The sequence below is a fragment of the Amblyraja radiata genome, chromosome 19 (assembly GCF_010909765.2).
Source record: "Amblyraja radiata isolate CabotCenter1 chromosome 19, sAmbRad1.1.pri, whole genome shotgun sequence".
Taxonomy (NCBI): domain Eukaryota; kingdom Metazoa; phylum Chordata; class Chondrichthyes; order Rajiformes; family Rajidae; genus Amblyraja; species Amblyraja radiata.
Window position 1 is genome coordinate 22,544,392 of NC_045974.1, and position 21,746 is coordinate 22,566,137.

The window sequence follows — 21,746 nt, forward strand, 5'->3', positions numbered from 1 at the left end:
CGCCCATTCCTTCTCCAGAGATCCTGCCTGTCCCGCTGAGTTACTTCAGCATTTTGTCACTTTCTTCGGTTTAAACCGGCATCTGCAGTTCCTTCCTACGCGTTTCATCTCTCAGTTGCCAGCTTTAGTCTCGCTCTTCCCCCTCGCCTCTTTATACTAGCTATCCCCCCCCCCCCCCCCCTCTACTCTTTCAGTCCAGACAAGTGGTGATCTGAAACACTGACTGTCCAGTCCTCTCCACAGATGATGCTGACCCACTGGTCCAACAGCAGCTTTTTTTTTCTCTGATCCCACATTATAAACAACTCCTCCCAGATTCCACACTAAGGACAATTAATTCACGTGCAAACTCGTCAGAGACAACATCCAAGGTCAGGATTGAACCTAGGTTTCTGATGTTGAGGTTAGGGGTTCTATTAGATGTGTTGCTGCACGGCCCTCATTGTATTAAATTAGTTTTAAAATTATTTTCTTATCTTGTGTATAACATTTTCCCGAGACTTTGCCTCTTGTTCAAATGCAACCGTGTATATGTTGATCAGATAGCTGACCTCATTGCTTTCTAAAAGCTTGTGAAGTTCAGTTTTGTTTATTCTCCCTTTGTAATATCCCTCGCTGTAATGACTTTGTATCCGTTTGCTTCAACGAAGGGAGAGGTTTAATTTTTCAATTTTTTTTCCTTTCAAGTATGTTGACAAATGTATTTGCAACATTTGAAGTTTCGCCTTCCAATAACTTAAGTAATTATTGTAACCTTGTTAAACTGTTTTGCTATTCGCTGTTTGTCGTAACTGATTGTCTAATTTCCACCCCCGCCACACTAACAGCTCGGCAACTTACAGTTCAGATGATGCAGAATCCACGGATTTTGGCAGCACTACAAGAGCGACTCGATGGACTTGTAGGAAACCCCTCTGGTTATATAGAAAGGTAAAGACTATTGGCTATGCCACTGTTGCAGACTTCTGTGATGTGGCAGTTTATGATACATCGAGTAAACATTGTATTCTTAAGAATCCATCCAGCAATTGGGAAAGACTTTGCAGTGAGGGGCAGCTGGACTTTGAATTGCAGCTTCAAGAATTTGAGCTACCCCTGAGGTTCTTAAGTGGAATAGTGTACTGCTGGAATGGCTGTGCCTTTGAGCTTTTAAAAATGCTAGCTCATCTTGACTCACAATGTGTGTAGTTCCTTCATTTATTTGGCTCAGCAAAATGGGCCAGCTGCAAAATCATGTCTGAAGAAGGATTCCGACCCGAAACATCGGCAGTTTTTCTCCAGAGCTGTTGCATTGGCATTTTGTGTTTATCTTCCAAAATCATAGCACTTGATCTGAATTTTAAATATCGATTTTGGTGTATTTTTCTGCACAAACATTGTGGGCTGAAGTGCCTATTCCTGTGCTGTATTGTGTTTATGTATCTGCGAATAGAGAGTAAATAGAGATTCGTTGTCAATATTTGGACCTCCTAGTTGTGTGTTTTTGGAGGTATATATGTCTCGGGAAACGGTATGGCGTACTATTTCCCTGCAGCATCAAATGTGATGATGTTGTGATGGGTGAAAATCTAGCAATGGTCTGCAGGAGGGAGTAGAATTGTCAGAATGGGTGTTCAAAAGGTTCATCTGCCACTGATTCATTTGATGCAGAGAAGTAAATTCTGATAGAAAGTTCAAGGAGGCATCAATGGCGTATTGGAATAAAGTCCATGAATGTACATAATCTTTGATAGGTTTTAGCGTACGATAACTAATTATGGTCAACTGACCTCATGCAGGGCTCGAAATTAAGGTTTGCCCGGTTGCCAATGGCCGCCTAAAGTACCGCCGGGCAACCTAAAATCAGTGTCATTTTGCCCGGCTTGGCAAGCACCCAGGACACCTACCGTTCAACTCTGAGTGGGGCCCCCCTCTCTATCTCTCTCTGTCACTCTCCATCTCCGCCCGACCGCCATCCGTGTCCGGGCCGCCGGGTCTCCGCTCTCCGGCCGCTCCTCATCCGCCGGCATGGCCGTCCGCCTTGCACATGCGCACTGCCACGGCCTGTACATCCTCCCCCTACACATGCGCAATACCACGGCCAGCACATCATCGGCCACCCTGCACATGCGCACTGCCACAGCAACTGGTCAGTGCTGGGCACTTTCTCCCTCCCTTTGCATTGTGGGAGATCTGGCCGCCATTGCTGTCCGGTCGCCGCCTCGCGGCGACCGCTGAAACCCAACGCAGAATCACTCCCTGGAGCTGGTATAACTCCCTGGAGTAACTCTTGCTTCTTGGTTTCCTGGTCCTCCAAAAATATTCCAAATGGAATTTAAACTGGAGGTGGTGGAGGGTGGACTTAACTAAAAAAGGGTTCTTGGGTGGGGGGAAAAAAGAGCTACCTTAAATTTAAATGCGTCTGGTTGGGTAACTATGGTAGGGTGAAGACTATTCCATGCTTTAATTGTGCGGGGGAACTCCATGGAGCAACCAGCATCTCTGGATTGAAGAAATTGGGTGACGTTTCGGGTAGAGACCCTTCTTTAGACTCCTTCTGGTTTTAGTGTTTTTAGTTTAATTTAAAGATGCAGCGCGGAAATAGGCTCTTCGGCCCAGCGAGTTCACGCCGGCCACCGATCACCCGTACACTAGTTCTATCCCACGCATTAGCAACGCAAGTCAAGAGTGTTTTATTCTCTCGTGTCCCAGTTAGAACAATGAAATCCTTACTTGCAGCAGCACAACAGAATATGTAAACATAGTACTCTGTAAACAATGTTATAAACGAGAAGACAAAACTGTATATTTATATATGAATATATATGTGTGTGTGTGTGTATATATATTATCTTCTATATATTACTAAAAGTCTGTTCTTGACCGGGTTTGGCCATCTGTGCTGCGATTTCCGAGAGGACGCCGCCACCTACGGCCGTCATTTTTGGCCACCTTGCTCAGAGCCCCCCTCCGCCGTATGTGTGCCGAGGATTTTTCCCGTCGATGAAAAATGACAGAGATATTAATGATTTTACAAAATTCCCCATTCTCTCTGCTGCCCCTGCTGGCGGCAGGGGGGAGGGACCATAAAACCAGGAAGTGGTGTGCCTCAATCAGTGTCTGCAAGCTGGAGGAAGGCAGAGGGTCACGTTTCTCTGAGCTGTGAATAACACTGAACACATGTCTACTCAAATGTAAGTGTCCTTAGTGGTTCTAAAACGCTTGCAGAATGTGTCTATTGGTTCTAAAATGTTTGCAAAAAGTGTCTCCTCCCCCCCCCCTCTCCTCTCCCCCCCTCTCCTCTCCCCCCCTCTCCTCTCCCCCCCTCTCCTCTCCCCCCCCCTCCTCTCTCCCCCCCCTCTCCTCTCTCCCCCTCCCCTCTCCCTCCCCTCTCCTCTCCCCCCTCCTCTTCCCCCTCCTGTCCCCCCTCCTCTCCCCCCTCCTCTCCCCCCCCTCCACTCCCCCCTCCTCTCCCCCTCCTCTCCCCCCCCTCCTCTCCACCCCCCTCCTCTCCCCCCCCTCCTCTCCCACCCCCTCCTCTCCCCCCCTCCTCTCCCCCCCCTCCTCTCCCCCCCCTCCCCTCCCCCCCTCCTCTCCCCCCCCCTCCTCTCCCCCCCCTCCTCTCCCCCCCCTCCTCTCCCCCCCTCCTCTCCCCCCCCTCCTCTCCCCCCCTCCTCATCCCCCCCTCCTCTCCCCCCCCTCCTCTCCCCCCCCTCCTCTCCCCCCCTCCTCTCCTCTCCCCCCCCTCCTCTCCCCCCCCTCCTCTCCCCCCCCCTCCTCTCCCCCCCCCTCCTCTCCCCCCCCTCCTCTCCCCCCCCTCCTCTCCCCCCCCTCCTCTCCCCCCCCTCCTCTCCCCCCCCTCCTCTCCCCCCTCCTCTCCCCCCCTCCTCTCCCCCCCTCCTCTCCCCCCCCTCCTCCCCCCCTCCTCTCCGCCCCCCCTCCTCTCCCCCCCTCCTCTCCCCCCCCTCCTCTCCCCCCCCTCCTCCCCCCCCCCTCCTCTCCCCCCCTCCTCTCCCCCCCTCCTCTCCCCCCCCTCCTCTCCCCCCCCTCCTCTCCCCCCCTCCTCTCCCCCCCCTCCTCTCCCCCCCTCCTCTCCCCCCCCCTCCTCTCCCCCCCCTCCTCTCCCCCCCCTCCTCTCCCCCCCTCCTCTCCCCCCTCCTCTCCCCCCCTCCTCTCCCCCCTCCTCTCCCCCCTCCTCCTCCCCCCCCTCCTCTCCCCCCCTCCTCTCACCCCCTCCCTCCCCCCGCCCTCTCCCTCCCCTCCCCTCCTCCCCCCTCCTCTCCCCCCCTCCTCCTCTCCCCCTCCCCCCTCTCCCCCCCTCTCCTCCCCCCCTCTCCTCTCCCCCCCCTCTCCTCTCCCCCCCTCTCCTCTCCCCCCCCCCTCTCCTCTCCCCCCCTCTCTCTCTCTCCCCCCCTCCTCTCTCCCCCCCCTCTCCTCTCCCCCCCTCTCCTCTCCCCCCCTCTCCTCTCCCCCCCCTCTCCTCTCCCCCCCTCTCCTCTCTCCCCCCTCTCCTCTCCCCCCCCTCTCCTCTCCCCCTCTCCTCCCCCCCTCTCCTCCCCCCCCCTCTCCTCCCCCCCCCTCTCCTCTCCCCCCCCTCTCCTCTCCCCCCCTCTCCTCTCCCCCCTCTCCTCTCCCCCCCTCTCCTCTCCCCCCCTCTCCTCTCCCCCCCCCCTCTCCCTCTCCCCCCCCCCTCTCCTCTCCCCCCCCTCTCCTCTCCCCCCCCCCTCTCCTCTCCCCCCCCTCTCCTCTCCCCCCCTCTCCTCTCTCCCCCCCCTCTCCTCTCCCCCCCCCCTCTCCTCTCCCCCCCCCCCTCTCCTCTCCCCCCCCTCTCCTCTCCCCCCCTCTCTCCCCCCCCCTTCTCCTCTCCCCCCCCTCCTCTCCTCTCCCCCCCCTCCTTCTCCCTCTCCTCCCTCTCCCCCCCCTCTCCGCTCTCCCCCTCTCCTCCCCCCCCTCTCCTCCCCCCCTCCTCCTCTCCCCTCCTCTCCTCTCCCCCCCTCTCCTCTCCCCCCCCCCTCTCCCCCCTCCTCCTCTCCCTCCCCTCCTCTCCCCCCCCTCCTCTCCCCCCCTCCTCTCCCCCCTCCTCTCCCCCCCTCCCTCCTCTCCCTCTCCCCCCCCTCCTCTCGCCCCCCCCCTCCCTCCCCCCCTCCTCCCCCCCCTCCTCTCTCCCCCCCCCCTCTCCCCCTCCCCCCCCCTCTTCTCTCCCCCCCCCCCTCCCTCCCCCCCCCCCCCCCCCCCCCCTCTCCCTCCCCCCTCCCCCTCTCCTCCCTCCCCCCCTCCCTCCCCCCCCCCTCCTCTCTCCCCTCTCCTCCCCCCCCTCCTCCTCTCCCCCCCCCTCTCCTCTCCCCCCCCCCCTCTCCTCTCCCCCCCCCCCTCTCCTCTCCCCCCCTCTCCCTCCCTCTCCCCCCCCTCTCCTCGTCCCCCCCCCTCCTCCTCTCCCCCCCCTCTCCCCTCCCCCCTCTCCTCTCCCCCCCTCTCTCCTCCCCCCCTCCTCTCCCCCCCTCCTCCTCCCCCTCTCCTCCTCCCCCCCTCTCCTCTCCCCCCCTCTCCTCTCGTCCCCCCCTCTCCTCTCCCCCCCCCTCTCCCTCTCCCCCCCCTCTCCTCTCCCCCCCCTCTCCTCTCCCCCCCTCTCCTCCCCCCCTCTCCTCTCCTCCCCCCTCGTCCTCTTCCCCCCCTCGTCCTCGTCCCCGCCCTCCTCTCTCCCCCCCTCCTCTCTCCCCCCCTCCCCCCCCCCCTCCTCCCCCCCCCCCCCCCCCCCCCCCCCCCCCCCTCCCCCCCCCCCCCCTCCCCCTCCTCCCCCCCCCTCTCCTCTCCCCCCCCTCTCCTCTCCCCCCCCTCTCCTCTCCCCCCCCCTCTCCTCTCCCCCCCTCCTCCCACATCCCAGTGTGTGATGCTGCATGCCGCCTCCCGCCCCAAACCGCACGTTGGGGGAACAGACCCAACGGGTCTGCACTTGTTCTAGTATATTATATATATATATATGTGTGTGTGTGTGTGTATATATATATATATATATATATACACACACACACACACACACACACAATTTCCCTCCTGGGATTAATAAAGTTCTATCGTATTGTATCGTGTGTGTAGGAAGGAACTGCAGATGCTGGTTTAAACGGAAGATAGACACAAAGCTGGAGTAACAGGTCAGACAGAACCTGGACAAAAGGAAATTATTACGTTTTGGGTTGGGTCTGAAAAAGGTTCCTGCACACCTTTGGAATGTGGAAGGAAACAAGAGCACCTGGAGAAAACCCATGCGATCAAAGGGAAAAGGAGCAAACTCCATACAGATAGCACACATATTCAGGATCAATTCTGGGTCTCTGGCACTTTTAGACAGCAACTTTATGGCCAATGTACTGCCCCATAGTCTTGAACTGAATTAAAACATACAGTAGCTGTAAAGGGGACATAGCGTCACTTAGAGATTTAAGACTGAAAATGGATAGTTTCTTTTTTTAAGTAACTAAAGTTATCAACGTATGATTTTTTTTGTGTGTTGGAAAACAAAATATAGTGGCACCGCTGGTAGACTTGCTGCCTCACACGGCAGAGATCTGTGTTTGATCCTGTCCTCGGTCACTGTCTGTTGAATTTGCACATTCTCCCTGCAAGCGTGTGGGCTTCCTCCCACATCCCAAAGACGCATGGTTTTATAGGTTAACTTGTCTCTGTAAAATTGCCTCTAATGTGTAGGGAGTGGGTGAGGAAAGTGGGATAACAGAACTTGTGTGAATGGGTGGTAGACAAAAAAGTGGGAGAAAATCAGCGGGTGAGGCAGCATCTATGGAGCGATGGAATAGGCGATGTGTCGGGTCGAGACCCTTCTTCAGACTGATGTCGGGGGGCGGGGAAAGGAAGAGGCGTAGACAGTAGGCTGTGGGAGAGCTGGGAATGTGAGGGGAAGGAGGGAGAAAGCATGGACTACTTGAAATTGGAGAAGCCAATGTTTATACCGCTGGGGTGTAAACTACCCAAGCGAAATATGAGGTGCTGCTTCTCCAATTTGCGGTGGGCCTCACTCTGGCCATGGAGGAGGCCCAGGACAGAAAGGTCGGATTCGGAATGGGAGGGGGAGTTGAAGTGCTGAGCCACCGGGAGATCAGGTTGGTTATTGCGAACTGAGTGGAGGTGTTGTGCGAAGCGATCACCAAGCCTGCGTTTGGTCTCACCGAGGTTGATCATTCGCTGAATAATCCAACCACATTTTTGTTTGGAAGTGGAAAGAAATAATAGAAATTGCATTCATTGCAATGTGTAAAAAGAGTTGAGATACTGTATTATAATTTTGCTGCATGTCATTGTGGTATATATCATGTCTTGATTGGTGAATATGTTTAGTTTGTTTCTTTATTTGAAGCAGAAATAATATGTGACTGCTTCATTGTGCATAATTCCGACTGGTAACTACGCACTTCGCCGAGCACATTATCGCACGCGTTATGCGAAACGTTTTAAATGACCACCTAAACTGTCATTTGGCAACCTAAAAAGCTGCCTAGGTTGCCCGGCTGGAAACAGGAAAAAAAGTTAAGTGAGTGTAGATGATTTCCTGGAATGAGGAACTTGAGTTTGATGATATTTTGATATTCCTTGAAGCAAACAATTTGAGAGGAGATTTGATAAACCTATAAGGTTAAAATGGAGAAATTGTTAGTGCAAGGACCAGGGACACTCATTTAAAGTGATGGGCAAACGATTACAGATTTGCAAATATAGTAATTTATTTGCAGAAATTTACAGATTGCTCATGATTGGGCCTATGTGGTGGTGGAATTAATTGGTGCGTGCTTTCAAAATAAAATTGCATTAGCATTTCAGAGGCAATAGTTTACCGGCTATACAAAAAAACTGAGCAACAGTGTGCTCAACCATTATGCCTCTGGATGTTTTGTTGACCTTCGATATTCATAAACTGAAATGCATCACAATGAAAATTATTAATGCTCTCAATTACGTTGTGTCCTTCAGATGTGATATAATTACTGAGGATTCATTGTCTAGCTTCATAAAGTGAATTAGTTTGAATCCCAATTATTTACTTTGCACCCTGTTAAACGCATCACCTTGGCAGCACCGGCACTGCTGGTAGAGCCGCTGCCTCAGTGTCAGAGACCTAGGTTGGATCTTGACCATGGATGTTGTTTGTATGGAGTTTGCATGCTCTCCATGTGACCATATGGGTCTCCTCTGGGTATTCTGGTTTCATCTCACAATCCAAAGACGTGGCTTTGTAGAGTATGTGGCTGCTATAAATTGCCCCTTGTGTGTATAGGCAGTAGATTAGAAAGTGGGATAACATAGACCTAGTGTGAACGGGTGATCAAAGGTTGATGTTGACTCAGTGCCAAAGGGCCTGTTTCCATGTTTTATCTGTAAACTAAACTTTGATTTGATATCAATTTTGTTTAGACAACTCTCCTCGTTGTGGTTGGGCACGGTCCAGCATGAAGGATATGAGAAATTTTACATTGTGTTGAAGTTATTAAACTTCTTTTAAATTTTTGTTAAACTACTACAGGAACAATACTGGCTATATTCCAGGTGCAAGTCAATTCTAATTGGTCTTATTCTTGTACTTAGCTTGCCTAAAATTGTGAAGAAGCGTGTAAATGCTTTGAAGAACCTTCAGGTGAAATGTGCACATATAGAGGCCAAGTTCTATGAAGAAGTTCACGAATTGCAAAGAAAGTATGCTGTTCTCTATCAACCCCTTTTTGATCAGGTGAGATGGTACCTTTGGTTTTCCATTTGGAGTTGGGAGTTTTCTGCCTTAAATTCAATAACATTTTAAGAACAACATTGCAATAATAGCAAGTTCTAATTTACTACACACATTTCAGTTCCTCACCCATGGATGCCACTCGCTTTGGGATCAACCCTGTGGCACAGCTCACGAGATAAATTGATATTGGAAAGGATTTATAAATTTATTTTGACGTCTTGAGTTTGATTCCCCTTTGACAATTCCAGAGTACTTGTCTTGCACAAAACCAGATCAGCAGCTGGAAGGAAAAAAAGGATGATTAGAAATATTTTTTTCTGAATAAAAATTGTTAGATTTCCTTCATGGTGCTGGCTATCCAGTCGCCCTCTGACTAGACGAGGGTTTGATTTGCGGCCGTTCGTGGGGTTGAAAGGACACACAGTTTCATAGAGCATGGAACAATACAGCACAACAATAGACTCTTTGGCCCACAGTGTCCATGTCAAACATCAAAATCATAATATTAATTTATTAGGCAAGTATGTTTTGCAACATACGAGGAATTTGATTTGCCATACAGTCATACCAATAAAGAGCAACAAGACACCCAAATAATTTTTTAACATGAACATCCACCACAGCGACTCCCCCACATTACTCACTGTGTTGGGAGGCAAAAAAAGTTCTATCTTCTTCCCTTCTTTGTTCTCCCACAATCAGGGCACTCAAACATTTCGTTGTTGGGGCTATCTTGGCTCCTGCTCGTTTCTTAAGAGCAAACTATCTTAATCATAACACCTAACAACTTGTCACTAAACACCTCCAAGACCAAGGAGCTGATTATTGACTTCAGGAGGTCACATAATGGAGAATACGCCCCAATCTCCATCTGCGGGAACAGTGTGGAGAGAGTGTCCAGCTTTAAGTTTCTGGGCACTCACATTTCAGAGGACCTCACATGGTCCACCAACACCACTGCGCTGGTCAAAAAGGCACAGCAACGACTGTTCTTCCTGAGAACATTAAAAAAAGACTGGTCTGCCCCACCAGCTGCTGTCAACCTTCTACCGCTGCACCACAGAGAGCATATTAACGTATGGCATCTCTGTGTGGTATCTCAGCTGCACAGAGGCGGAGAGGAGAGCTCTTCAGTGCGTCGTCCACAGAGCGCAGAAGATCATTGGGACACCGCTACCAGCCTTGGAGGGCATCTACCACACACGGTGCCTCAGGAAGACCATCAGCATCCATAAAGACTCCTCACACCCTTGTAATGGACTGTTCGAACTACTTCCCTCCGGCAGACGTTACAAGGCCTTCTACGCCCGAACCTCCAGACTCAGGAACAGCTTCATTCACAGAGCTATAGCGGCTCTGAACCGGCCCTGCTGAGTGCCCCCCACCCCCCATGGACTGTCTCCCTCGGATGGTCACGTCGCACAGACACATCTGCACTTTAGTCTGTTTGAACTGTTTTACTGTTGTTTTTACAAACCATGTTTCTCGGGGTATCTAAATCTAAATGTTATTAGTTAGTTAAGTTATGACATCGGATGGAAGCTGCAAACCCAAATCTCGTTGCACTTATGTGCAATGACAATAAAATATATTATTATTATTATTATTATCATGTAGCTGCACGCATTACTAAGGAGGATAAAAGACCTGGGTCAGTAAATTTACAGAGCTGTTGTGCTGCTGCAAGTAAGAATTTCATCGTTCTGTTTCGGTGCATATGACTTGACTCATTAATTGAGGTTCTTGTTTTTGCTTCAGAGGAGTGATATCATCAATGCCATCCTTGAGCCTACGGAGGAAGATTGCAAATGGCAAGGAGATGAAGAAGAGGAATTATCAGTAAATATTCCTAATTTTGTAAGCTTTTTTGAGCAGGCGGCATGATTTATTAGAATTTAGCCTGGTTCATATTTACTTGTAGTGTAAGGCAGATAGTGCAACAAATGTTCCATGGTTAACTTACCACAACTTTGTTTAGGATAATGCAAATAATCATTGAATAGTATCATTTGCATTGCTTCAGTGACTTCAGTTAGAAATAGACCATTGCACCATTATCAGATTCCTGTCAGTTAGATTAGGTTGTTTTATAACTTGTAAAAAAGCCTTTGTTTTTGGTATTTTATTAGCATTTCATGCAATATAGGAATCTTAAATAGCTTTACATCAATTCGAATGAAATGGATAAGATTTAAATCTCCAAGACTCCATACTATGCAACAAAGGATATGAAGTTCCTATTTCCCTTTTCTAAACTCATCCTCTCTTAATACTTCAGTATTTTAAGAATAGGGTTGTTGAGGAAATATCTGGAAGAAGTGGGCTTTTATTTTATTTTTTTGATTGCAACTTTATAATTTCTCTCTCCCCCTTTCAATCTTCCATTTGCCAAATTTTCATGATAACTGTTTATTCTGGGGGAAAAAGGCACTTGGCTGCATAGATTCTTACCGTGCTGTAAATTTCTAGAATTGAATTAAAAATAAATTAGGTCAAATCCATTTGACATAGTAACATTTGAACCATCAAACCACCGCCATTCAATGATTTGGGTAACCTGTGATCAAATTCCACATTTCTGCCATTGCTCATATTTCTTAAAATATTTGCTGTTTAAAATTCTTTCAGTCTAATTGAAAGTAATAATTAGCAAAAACGATTATTTGTAGAACAGTTCCAGATTTCTACCACCTGTGTGTTTTATGAACTAGTACAAGTCCTGTCTCTAGATGATACCTATGGTTTATTAATACTTTGATTTGCGACAGGATGAAATGAAAGAAAAGGCGAAAATGGAAGAAGAAAAGAAAGATGAAGAAAAGGATGCACCAAAGGGAATTCCAGAATTTTGGTTAACTGTTTTTAAGAATGTGGATTTGCTTAGTGACATGGTACAGGTAAGCTTTTTTAAATGGATAATGAAATAATAGTCAAGTTTCAGAACCATATTTTCCCCATGGGCAAGGGCCCTCTACGTGTGCAGTTTGTATAGATATGGACTGTAGAGCTCACTGGCACCTGTACGCTTGAGTTCAATTGCTGGGTCTGAGTGGTGACGGGATCCTCAACACGCTTTGCCAACTGTGAAGGTAGACAAAAATGCTGGAGAAACTCAGCGGGTGAGGCAGCATCTATGGAGCGAAGGAAATGGGCAATGTTTCGGGTCGAGACCCTTCTTCAGACATCTGGCAACTACGAACATTTTAATTTTAATTTTATTTTTAGAAACATTTTAACTTTAATGAACTGTATAACATACACTAGATTCAAGAATAGCTTCTTTCCTGCTATTATCACCCTTGAACGGCCCCTTGCATACTAGGGCTGAATTTCCAATCTTCCAATCTACCTTGTAGCCTTAGCACTTTACCATTGCTGATTTATTCTAGAAAATTGGTGGGTTTTGTACTGAGCACCATGTTTTAGTTGAAATGGCTGATCCCCAGTGGCTCCAATTGTAGTCTCTTGCAATGACCAGTGAGGTTTAATTGCTCGTAAATGCTAGGAACTGCAGATGCCTGCATCATGAGTAAAACACAGTGCTCAGAGGGTCAGGCAGCATCTCTAGAGAACATAAATGGGTGACATTTCTGGGTGTGACCCTTTAGACTGCCAGAGCACCAGGAATCAATTGTTTAAAATGGATACTATTCCAGCAGAGGGCAGCAAATTCTGCTTAATGTTTTCAATAGAATGGTTAACCTTCCTTCTTAATTAACCTCGGTGAGAATATAGATTTGTGGTTTGATGGTTAATTTAAAAGTGGGCAGCTAATGTGTGTACGTGTGCCATTTGTGTTGATTCTTTTTGGTGGATCTTGTTGGTTTTAAAAACTTGATTATACGGGTAACTGGTATGTGGGGCTACAAAACCCGACTGGATTGGCAATCTGCGATATGCAGCACCAATAAATCCGATTTTTTTTTAATTTTCAGGAACACGATGAGCCTATTTTGAAGCATTTAAAAGACTTGAAGGTTAAATTTTCAGATCCTGGTCAACCAATGGTAAGTTGCTTAAGTTTAGTTTTGGCCACAGAATGTGTAAGATATTAGAAAGGCCGGAATCTATTCACCATCCCGAATTGCGTGCTGAATTGTGTGATATTTTGACTTGTCTGTAAGGCTCTTTAGTGTAACCTGTGTTTCTGAAAGGGGCTGTAAGATACAAAGATGTACACCTTTCTCTCTATTAGCAGGGTCTGGTTTCCTATCAGCATTGATTTCCATGCTATTCTACCTTAATCTGTCGAGACTAGATTTTGTAGGTGCTATGTCATAGCCGCCCCACATTAAAAGAAACTGCACTGGCATCTTTTCTCAAATTAACAATTGCTACCAAAGATGCCAGCATTCTTAAGGGCGATCCAAGATGATTTCAATATGGCGCGCAACCCAGACGACTACTTGCATACTAACCACTGAAGCAGATCTACAATCACAGTACAATCGCTACACACTTAAATCTATTCCTACAGCACCATTTCTAACTATGATCTTTACCTGGCACTAAATGATATTCCCTTATTGTATTGTATGGGTAACTGTGGTATGTAGTATATTGTAATCATGCATTGTCTTTCCGCTGACTGGATAGCATGCAACAAAAGCTTTTCACTGTACCTTGGTACCAAAGATCATAGAGCGGAGCTAGATGGTCCACTCCTGCAAAATCCAATGGACTGACGTGTAGTACGCACCTGAGCGTAACTTCCACCATTTCAGTAAACCCGACCGACTTCAGTTATGCCTCTCGCAATGTAATCAGCATTGCGGGGGAACAGTTTGTGTGTATTTAAATTTTTTTAAATTTTCTTTTTAAATGCAGTAAACCCTCATAAATTTCCCCCCATCACTGTCAGCACTGCCTTGGTCACTATTTGCTGAAGTAAGTGTGTGTGGAAACTTGCGTGATTGTTAATCTGATTTGACACATGTTAATACACACGAAAACGGCACATACCTTGTACAGGGAGGAACTGCAGATGCTGGTTTAAACCGAAGACAGACAAAAGGCTGGAGTAAATCAGCGGATCAGGCAGTATCTAGAGAAACAGAATTGGTGATATTTCGGGTCGACTTTCGATAGCTGCCATGACCCGTTTGATGTCATCCTTCGCCCTGCTCCTGGTCTCGGCCCACACCGATCTGCCGGACATGCTGTGTGTGTGTGTGTTTGTGTTAATTTGGCGGAGTCTGAGGGGAGAAGCACCAGCACCAAGAGCGAGCGAACGTGCGGACAGAAGCAAAGATCATAGAGCGGCATAGGTGACATTTTGGGTCGAGACCCTTCTTCAGACTGACAGTCTAGGAAAGGGAAACGGGAGATATCGGCATATCTTCCATTCATTTGTCCTTAGTACCGTCTATATTTCTTGTTCCTCTTTCTCCTGACTCAGTCTCGACCCGAAATTTCACCTATGAATTTCACTCTGTGATCTTTGCTTTCGTCCGGCTGTCTGCGCGTTCGCTTGCTCCTGGTGCCGGCTTTTCTCCCCTCAGACTCTGCCAAACAAACACACGCACACACACAGCACAGCATGTCCGGCAGATCGGTGCGGGCCGAGACCAGGAGCAGGGCAAAGAATGATCTCAAACGGGTCATGGCAGCTATCGAAAAAGTACGTAAATGGTAAGGAAGGAATTTCTTTTTAAAAACACCCGAAGGAAATAAATGTTTAACAAAAAAAAAGGGCGGGCTGACGATCGCTCCATGTCCGTGTCGGAAGGGTGGGGGGGGGGGGGGGAGAGGATGGTTTGAGTTCCGTTTGTGTTCCGCTTTCCTCTGACTCAGTCTGAAGACAGGTCTCCACCCGAAATGTCACCTATTTTGTCAGCCGCCCTGCCCGCTGCATTTTGTGTCTATCCTTTAATCTCTCAGACTGATATAGCAGAATATCCCTGAATTAGCTTGACGCCATGACGGAAGCCTGTTACAGAAATGGCGCTACAACTACAAATCACCTACAACGGCTTTTTCGCGGAGTGAACCAGCTTGCTCCACTCTATGCTCTTTGCTTGGTACACATGACGATAAACTAAACTGAACTGATCCCATTAACAGGCTTCACTGTAGTCTGGAAATTCATGCGCTTCCTGAACGAGATGTGACAATCTGACCTAACCGAAAAACAAAGTGGTGACTATGTACTGGAGAGAAAACTGAAAAGGAAAATCTTTATTGCATGGGTGTTACTATCACAATTAGCTGTCTGGTGTTTGTGACTTCCTCTGTGGGACCACCAATTGCCTCGTGGTCCTGTAGCTATCTGACCAGATTGATTGAAAGATACAGTATGGAAACAGGACCTACGACCCACCAAGTTGACATAGCCATCAATCGCTCGTTCATATTAGTTCTATGTTAATCCACTTTCACATCCACACATCAGGGGCAATTTTACAGACACCAATTAATCTACAACCCCACATGTCTTTGGGATGTGGGATGAAACCAGAGCAACGTTTTCACAGGGAGAACATGCAAATTCCACGGAGACAGCAACTGTGTACAGGAGTGAACTAAGTCTCTATCACTGAGGCAGCGGCTCTACCAAAGTGGAACCAGCCAACTGCAGGCATTGGCAAATGTGTCTCAAACTTGGAAGTACCAAATTTGGTAATAGTTGATTTCTGGTCCCTGGATTGTTAGTCCAAGTATGAGTTACTGGGCTGGTGGTTTCACAGCTGCTTCTTCACGGCTAATTTCAATGTTACAACAGCTCAGTGGGAGCTACCAGGCTCACCAGTGCCATCTTGTGTCCGAGCTACCTGATGTGTTCAGCAATATCCTGAAGATTTACCCATATCCCAAAGGAAACTGGTTCCCAGGCCACAAAGTTTGAGTTTGAGGCTCAAATGTACACAGATTTTCACTCCAATGGCTGTCAGCATTTGTAAGGCTTCCAGGTGTTGCTCATGACCCAAATGTCAGCCTTTTGTATGCATTTTCGGAAAGAAATTTCTCCTACCCCGTGAATCAAAGTATCCAGACAGTTATACTTGTTTAAAAGGAGCATAGCTACAGGGAGCTCCTGCACCACCTAGCTGTCACCCATCTATCCGACTGAAACTTTGGTGTGACCACTGCTCACATTACTTTTTATGAAACATGTTTCCACGTCCTACCTTCCTCAACGAGTCTAATTACTGCTCCAACCATCCATGAGGTCTCAAAAGCTCTACCTGGACACATTTCCTGCCAGAATTGTTATCAGGGACACAAGAATGCTCCTCGATCTCCAACATCTTACACAAAGAGCATACCACTCCACTGACTTTCTTTACAACGCCTTTGAAAATGTGTGTGTGTGGGGGGGGGTGGGGGTGGAGAAGAAGAAGAAACCTTTTTGTGGTGTTCGCCCTCGTCTCTGAGGCCCAGTGATCACCAAAGACGACATTTTAATCTACCAGCAACACTTCCACCTTACAGCAGCCCAGTTACCAACATTGTACCTGTTGTTTTATAATAAACTTGTGTTATTATAATATGCATCTAATTATACATGATTATTCTGTGGCATTAAGCATCGATTTTACTTTGTCCGTATGTTTGAGAGCAAAAACTCTTAATGCAAACTGCTGTGTGCAAGAATGCTGATTCACATTTTAAAACAAAATAGTACTTTTCTGTTTTAATTTTTATCTCACCACTTTTTTTTTAATGTAGAGTTTTACTCTTGAATTTAAGTTCGAGCCAAACGATTTTTTCTCAAATGAATTAGTGACAAAGACATACAAGATGAGATCAGAACCTGATGAATCAGACCCTTTCTCATTTGACGGACCAGAAATTATGGGATGCACTGGGTAAGCCAACTTCAACCTGCATTGAGGTTTGAGATGCTGTATTTAAATAGTAAATCTTATTAATACATTTTTGCTGATGTATTGTTCCAATGAATTATGTCATATCAAATATTAAGCAAGGACATTAAAAGATATTTAAAATTGAGCCATCCTGAAAGCCTGCAGAATTTACTTTAAACAATTTAATTGTTTAAAAAACTGAGGTTGTGCCTTTTCCCTTCTGTTATCAATTGAGGTAAAAGTCATGTGGGATTGACCCTAACCTTCAGACCTGTGGAATTTGAATGCTCTCTTGGGACTTAGTTTCTCCTGGGTGCTCCAATCTCTTTCCACGCCCCTCAGATGTACTGCTGGGTAGATCAGTTGTGGTTGGTAGGAGAATGGAAGGGCAGTTAAAGCTTACTGTAGAGTCATAGAGCGTGGAATAAGCCCTTCGGCCCAACTTGCCCACACCGACCAACATGTTCCATCTACACTAGTACCACCTGCCTGCGCTTGGCCCATAACCCTGTAAACCTGTCCTATCCATGCATCTGTCTCCTCCGGCAGCTCATTCCATTCACCCTTTGTATGAAAAAGTTATTCCTCGGGTTCGTATTAAATCTTCCCTCCCCCCTCACCTTAAACCTATGTCCTTTGGAGGTTGCTCAGCAAACTGGCACTCACTGGGCTAAGTGGCCTCCTAAGTAGCCTCTCAACACTTAATTCCTCTATAAAATCCCAATCTTTGCACTAATTTATATGCACGGCAATCTTGTTTCATTTTGCTTGTTTGTACAGGTGCACAACCTTTTATCCGAAAGCCTTGGGACCAGACACTTCTCGGATTTCGGGATTTTTCGGTTTTCCGAACGGAAGGTTTTTAGCGTAGATTTTAACATGTGGCTCAGTGGTAGAGTGCTCGGCTCATGGCCGCAAGGTCGCGAGTTTGCGCCTCGATCCCGGCAGTTACCCGGTCAGGGCCGGCCTTTAGCCGATAGGACCTATTTCTCCCAATTGGGCCCCGTGCCTAAGGGGGCCCCACGCTAGAGTAATCAAATCAATTGGAGCAAAGATCTTATAGCGCGCAAGATGGTCCACTCCTGCGAAATACAATGAACTGACGCGTAGTCCGCACCGGAGCGTAACCTCCATCATTTCAGTAACCCCAACCCGACTTCAGTTATGCCTCTCGCAGCGTTGCGGGGGAACAGTTTAGGTGTTGTTAAAAGTTTTAAATGTTTTTTATCACTTCCTTTTTAAACGGCACATACTGCAGATGCTGATTAAACCAAAGACAGACACAAAAGGCTGGAGTAAATCAGCGGATCAGGCTGCATCTCTGATGAGGAATACGTGATAATATGAGGAAATAGGTGATATTTCGGGTCGACTTTTTCAATAGCTGCCATGAGGGGAGCTATTGTTCATAGAGCGGCGTTGGTAGACATTTCGGGTCGAGACCCTTCTTCAGACTGATAGTCATGGGAAAGGGAAACGGGACATATCGGCATATCTTCCATTCACTTGTCCTTAGCACCGTCCATAGCTCTTGCTCCTCTTTCCCCTGAGTCAGTCAGAAGAGGGGCCTGGAGCCGAAATGTGACCTACATAGATCTTTGGTCACCTATTCCGTCCTATGATCGTTGCTTCTGTCCGCGCGTCCGCTCGCTCTTAGTGCCGGCGTTTCTCCCCTCAGACTCCGCCAAAAACACACACACACACACACACACACACACACACACACACACACACACACACACACCCCCCCCCCCCCCCGGCAGATAGGTGCGGGCCGACAAAGAGTAGAGAGGTAGAGGGGGAAGAAAGGGGTAGATGGGGAGGGGGGGGTGTGAGGGGGAATGGAGAAGGGGAGGTGCCCTCACACTCCCGGGGCAGCTCTCCCGTCCCTCTAGTCGCCGTGCTTCACGCACACAGCCCCGGCTCCCGCCCTCCCCCCTCTCTCCAGCAAGACGCGGTGAACAATACACGCATGGCCGGGGGTTGCAGCAACGTTTACAAACCTCGGACTCAGCTCACGCCCGGACCCAGGCATCCGTTCCCGCCGCTGGACCTTTCTCTCCCTTCCCTTCTCTCCTTCTCCCCTCAGACTCCGCCAAACAAACACACACACACACACACACACACACACACACACACACACACACACACACACACACACACACACACACACACACACACACACACACACACACACACACACACACACACACACACACACTCACACACACAGCATGTCCGGCAGATCCTTCCTCTCTCTTTTCCCTTCTCTCCCCTCCCTTTGCTGAAAATCTTCCTCAGACTGATAGGGCAGTCTGAGGAAGGGTTTTGGCCCGAAGCGTTACCTATTTTCTTCGCTCCATAGATGCTGCTGCACCCGCGGAGTTTCTCCAGCATTTTTGTGAATCCCTAGACCTAGTTCAGTGAGCGTCCACCGAGGGTCACCCGGAGAGGTGACCGCGGAACCTCTCCGGGCGATCCTCGGTGGACGCTCACTGTACTAGGTCTAGGGATTCCTACTCCCTGGGGCAATATACCCTCCCTTTTTTCCAGGACCGAAAATGTCCGATTTTCGGAGCTTTTCGGTTTCCGGAATTTCGGATAAAAGGTTGTGCACCTGTACTTGTATGTATTATATGTATTATATTTTCCATCAATGCTGTTTTCTCTGTTAAATTCAAGTGTTCAAAGAATTTAATTGCACTGAAGGACCCATTGTCAAATTCTGGTGAAGGATCTCTGACATGAGCTATTAACTCTGTTTTCCTTTACACAAATACCTGCTGAGTGTTTTTTTTATTTTATTTACTGTTATTTAATTCTGGTGTCCTCTGAATAATTTTGCTGGTTTCTGAATAATTAACTAACTGACAGGATTGTTGATGTCCCTCCAGGACTGTCAAGGTTCTGTTTCAAACTTTAATGATTGCAGTGCTATCACTCGTTCATTGCGGCAAACAATCTGAACAAATTTGAGCATTTCCAGAAATAAATTATTCTGGTAGTATTCAAGTGTTCAATTATTCTTGAAGGGCAACGCTATTTCGGACGCTTTGCTACCTGCTTATTATTGAGGGATACTCAACGCTGTCTAGAACATCTTGTTCTGAAATGCTTCAATAAATGTCAGTAGAAATATGTGAGTCAATGCCGAATGAAAATCTGTAAGTTCCTCACTGATAGGGAGAGGCAGAGAAATGAAAGGCATTGGTATCTGTTTAATAGTCCCAATCTAATTCATTACATGATTGTGTGCCTAAAACCTGCCTCTGTTTTCCTTCTAAAGCTTGATGGAAATGGTGAGGATGCCAACATGCTACTGGGATATTAAGAAGAGTTATTTATAGGGTTTTTTTAAAATGGGGTTTCGTTTTTAATTTGGGAGGAGGACTAAGCATCTTTTATGCAGCTTGAACTTGATATGGATTGGCCCCATTGCACATTATGCAGATCTTTTTTTCTCAGCAGATGGTTGAAAATGCTGCTTCCAGTATATAATTATTTGGTCTCTCTGCACCTTCTGTGCCCTTGGGTGTTCTAATGTTCCTTTATCTAACTGCCTGGAGCATTTATTAATTCTGAACCAAATTGTCACTGAAAATGTTTTGGTGAAGATTGTTGCATTGCAGGTTTACTTTCTTTTATCTAGTGCCATAAACATTATGTTACTGCTCTGGTTTCCGTGCTCAGTCACCTGCAGACAGCACAACTAATGCACCTCCCAGACAACTCCAAAGCAAATTTTCAAGTAGCCCTTCTCTTTCACATCCATCCACCAGTCTGACTTAAAAAAGGAAAAGGCTGCATTTCTATGCATTGTTAAGATTCTTTATAATAATTTAATGAAGTTCATCGTAAATTCTTATGGTGAAGCACAAAAGTAATCTAAGCATTTGTAATCGAATCAAATCTTCATTTTCTGCCACACAAAAAACAACTCAACCCGACTGCCTGATGGCTGAGCATCACTAAAATTCCTGATGCTCCAATACAGGAAACTCGCTCCTGTCATGCACTAAATTCTCTTGCTAATTTTCTGCAGAAAGTTTGGATTTGAAAAAAGACCACCTCGGCCTGCCAAGGCCAACTTGATCTCACAGCTGCTAATCATTTAACTCCCCTCTGCCATCCCAGACTGACCATTTGATCCTGGGCCTCCATTGCCAGAGTGAGGCTACACACAAACTACAACAGCGCCTCTTGTTCTGGATAGCTTAGAACACAGCGGTATGAACATTGAATTATTCAATTTTGAGTAACTAATCATAACACCCCCCCCCCCCCCACCCGGACAGAACAAGGATAGTGTTCCCCTAGTCATCACCTTTCATCCCACCAGCTTCCACATTCTCTGAGACGCAATGTTCTTATGCAAATCTCAGTTTTGAGTTTTCTGGCGTGGTATAGACTCATTGTGCTGTAGACTCAGAATCCATATTACAATTTGGTGTAAAACAAAAAGACCCAATTGTGACTCCAATGTCTAACTGTGAGGTTCACCAGCCATGTTGGATATTTAAGAGTTTCGTAACTTTCATTATAGGTGCAATATTGACTGGAAAAAGGGAAAGAACATCACAATGAAAACCATTAAAAAGAAACAGAAGCATAAGGGCCGCGGCACTGTTCGAACTGTTACAAAAACTGTACCAAATGATTCTTTTTTCAATTTCTTTTCACCACCTGAAGGTGAGTGCAAACAGTTAGTGATTTGAATATCTTGTGCTACATTTGTAAATATGATTCTAATGTTCTTTTTTTTCCTCTTCCTCACAGTTCCAGAGAATGGTGAGCTGGTAAGTTGAATTTTGATTTGGCATGGTTGTCATGAATTCCTTGACTAAAGTGATTTGTTTTTAACATTGCTGTATATAACTCAATTCAATGCACATCTCATGATTGTTAAGTCTGCTATTTAGTTGCTGTGTTTTGTTTTTACTGGTTAGCAACATTGTCTATTGAACTCCAAAATATCTATCAGTTGAACACTTTATCTCTGGTTAGGGTCTGGTCTGAAGAAGGGTCTCGACCCAAAACGTCACCCATCCCTTCTCTCCAGAGATGCTGCCTGTCCCACTGCATTACTCCAACTTTTTGTGTCTATCTTCGGTTTAAATCAGCATCTGCAGTTGCTTCCAACACATTATCTCTGGTTAGGGTGGGGAAAGAAGACATTATGAAACTAGCCAGAGATGATTGTCTTTCCAACCATAATTAAGACGGTCAAA

The 21,746-nt window shown here is 47.1% G+C and overlaps 1 protein-coding gene across 5 annotated transcripts in view; it reads left to right on the forward strand.

Moving 5' to 3' along the window:
* nap1l1 (nucleosome assembly protein 1 like 1) overlaps positions 1-21,746 on the forward strand; it is a 50,506-nt gene that overhangs the window by 14,790 nt on the left and 13,970 nt on the right. For 4 of the 5 annotated variants that reach the window (XM_033037993.1, XM_033037994.1, XM_033037990.1 and 1 more), the window contains exons 4-11: positions 828-930; positions 8,569-8,710; positions 10,469-10,567; positions 11,479-11,607; positions 12,646-12,717; positions 16,379-16,518; positions 21,062-21,207; positions 21,295-21,314. In XM_033037993.1, coding sequence (XP_032893884.1) covers positions 828-930; positions 8,569-8,710; positions 10,469-10,567; positions 11,479-11,607; positions 12,646-12,717; positions 16,379-16,518; positions 21,062-21,207; positions 21,295-21,314 — 851 coding nt within the window. The remainder of the gene's footprint in view (positions 1-827; positions 931-8,568; positions 8,711-10,468; positions 10,568-11,478; positions 11,608-12,645; positions 12,718-16,378; positions 16,519-21,061; positions 21,208-21,294; positions 21,315-21,746) is intronic. The other variant, XM_033037992.1, reaches the window with a different exon arrangement.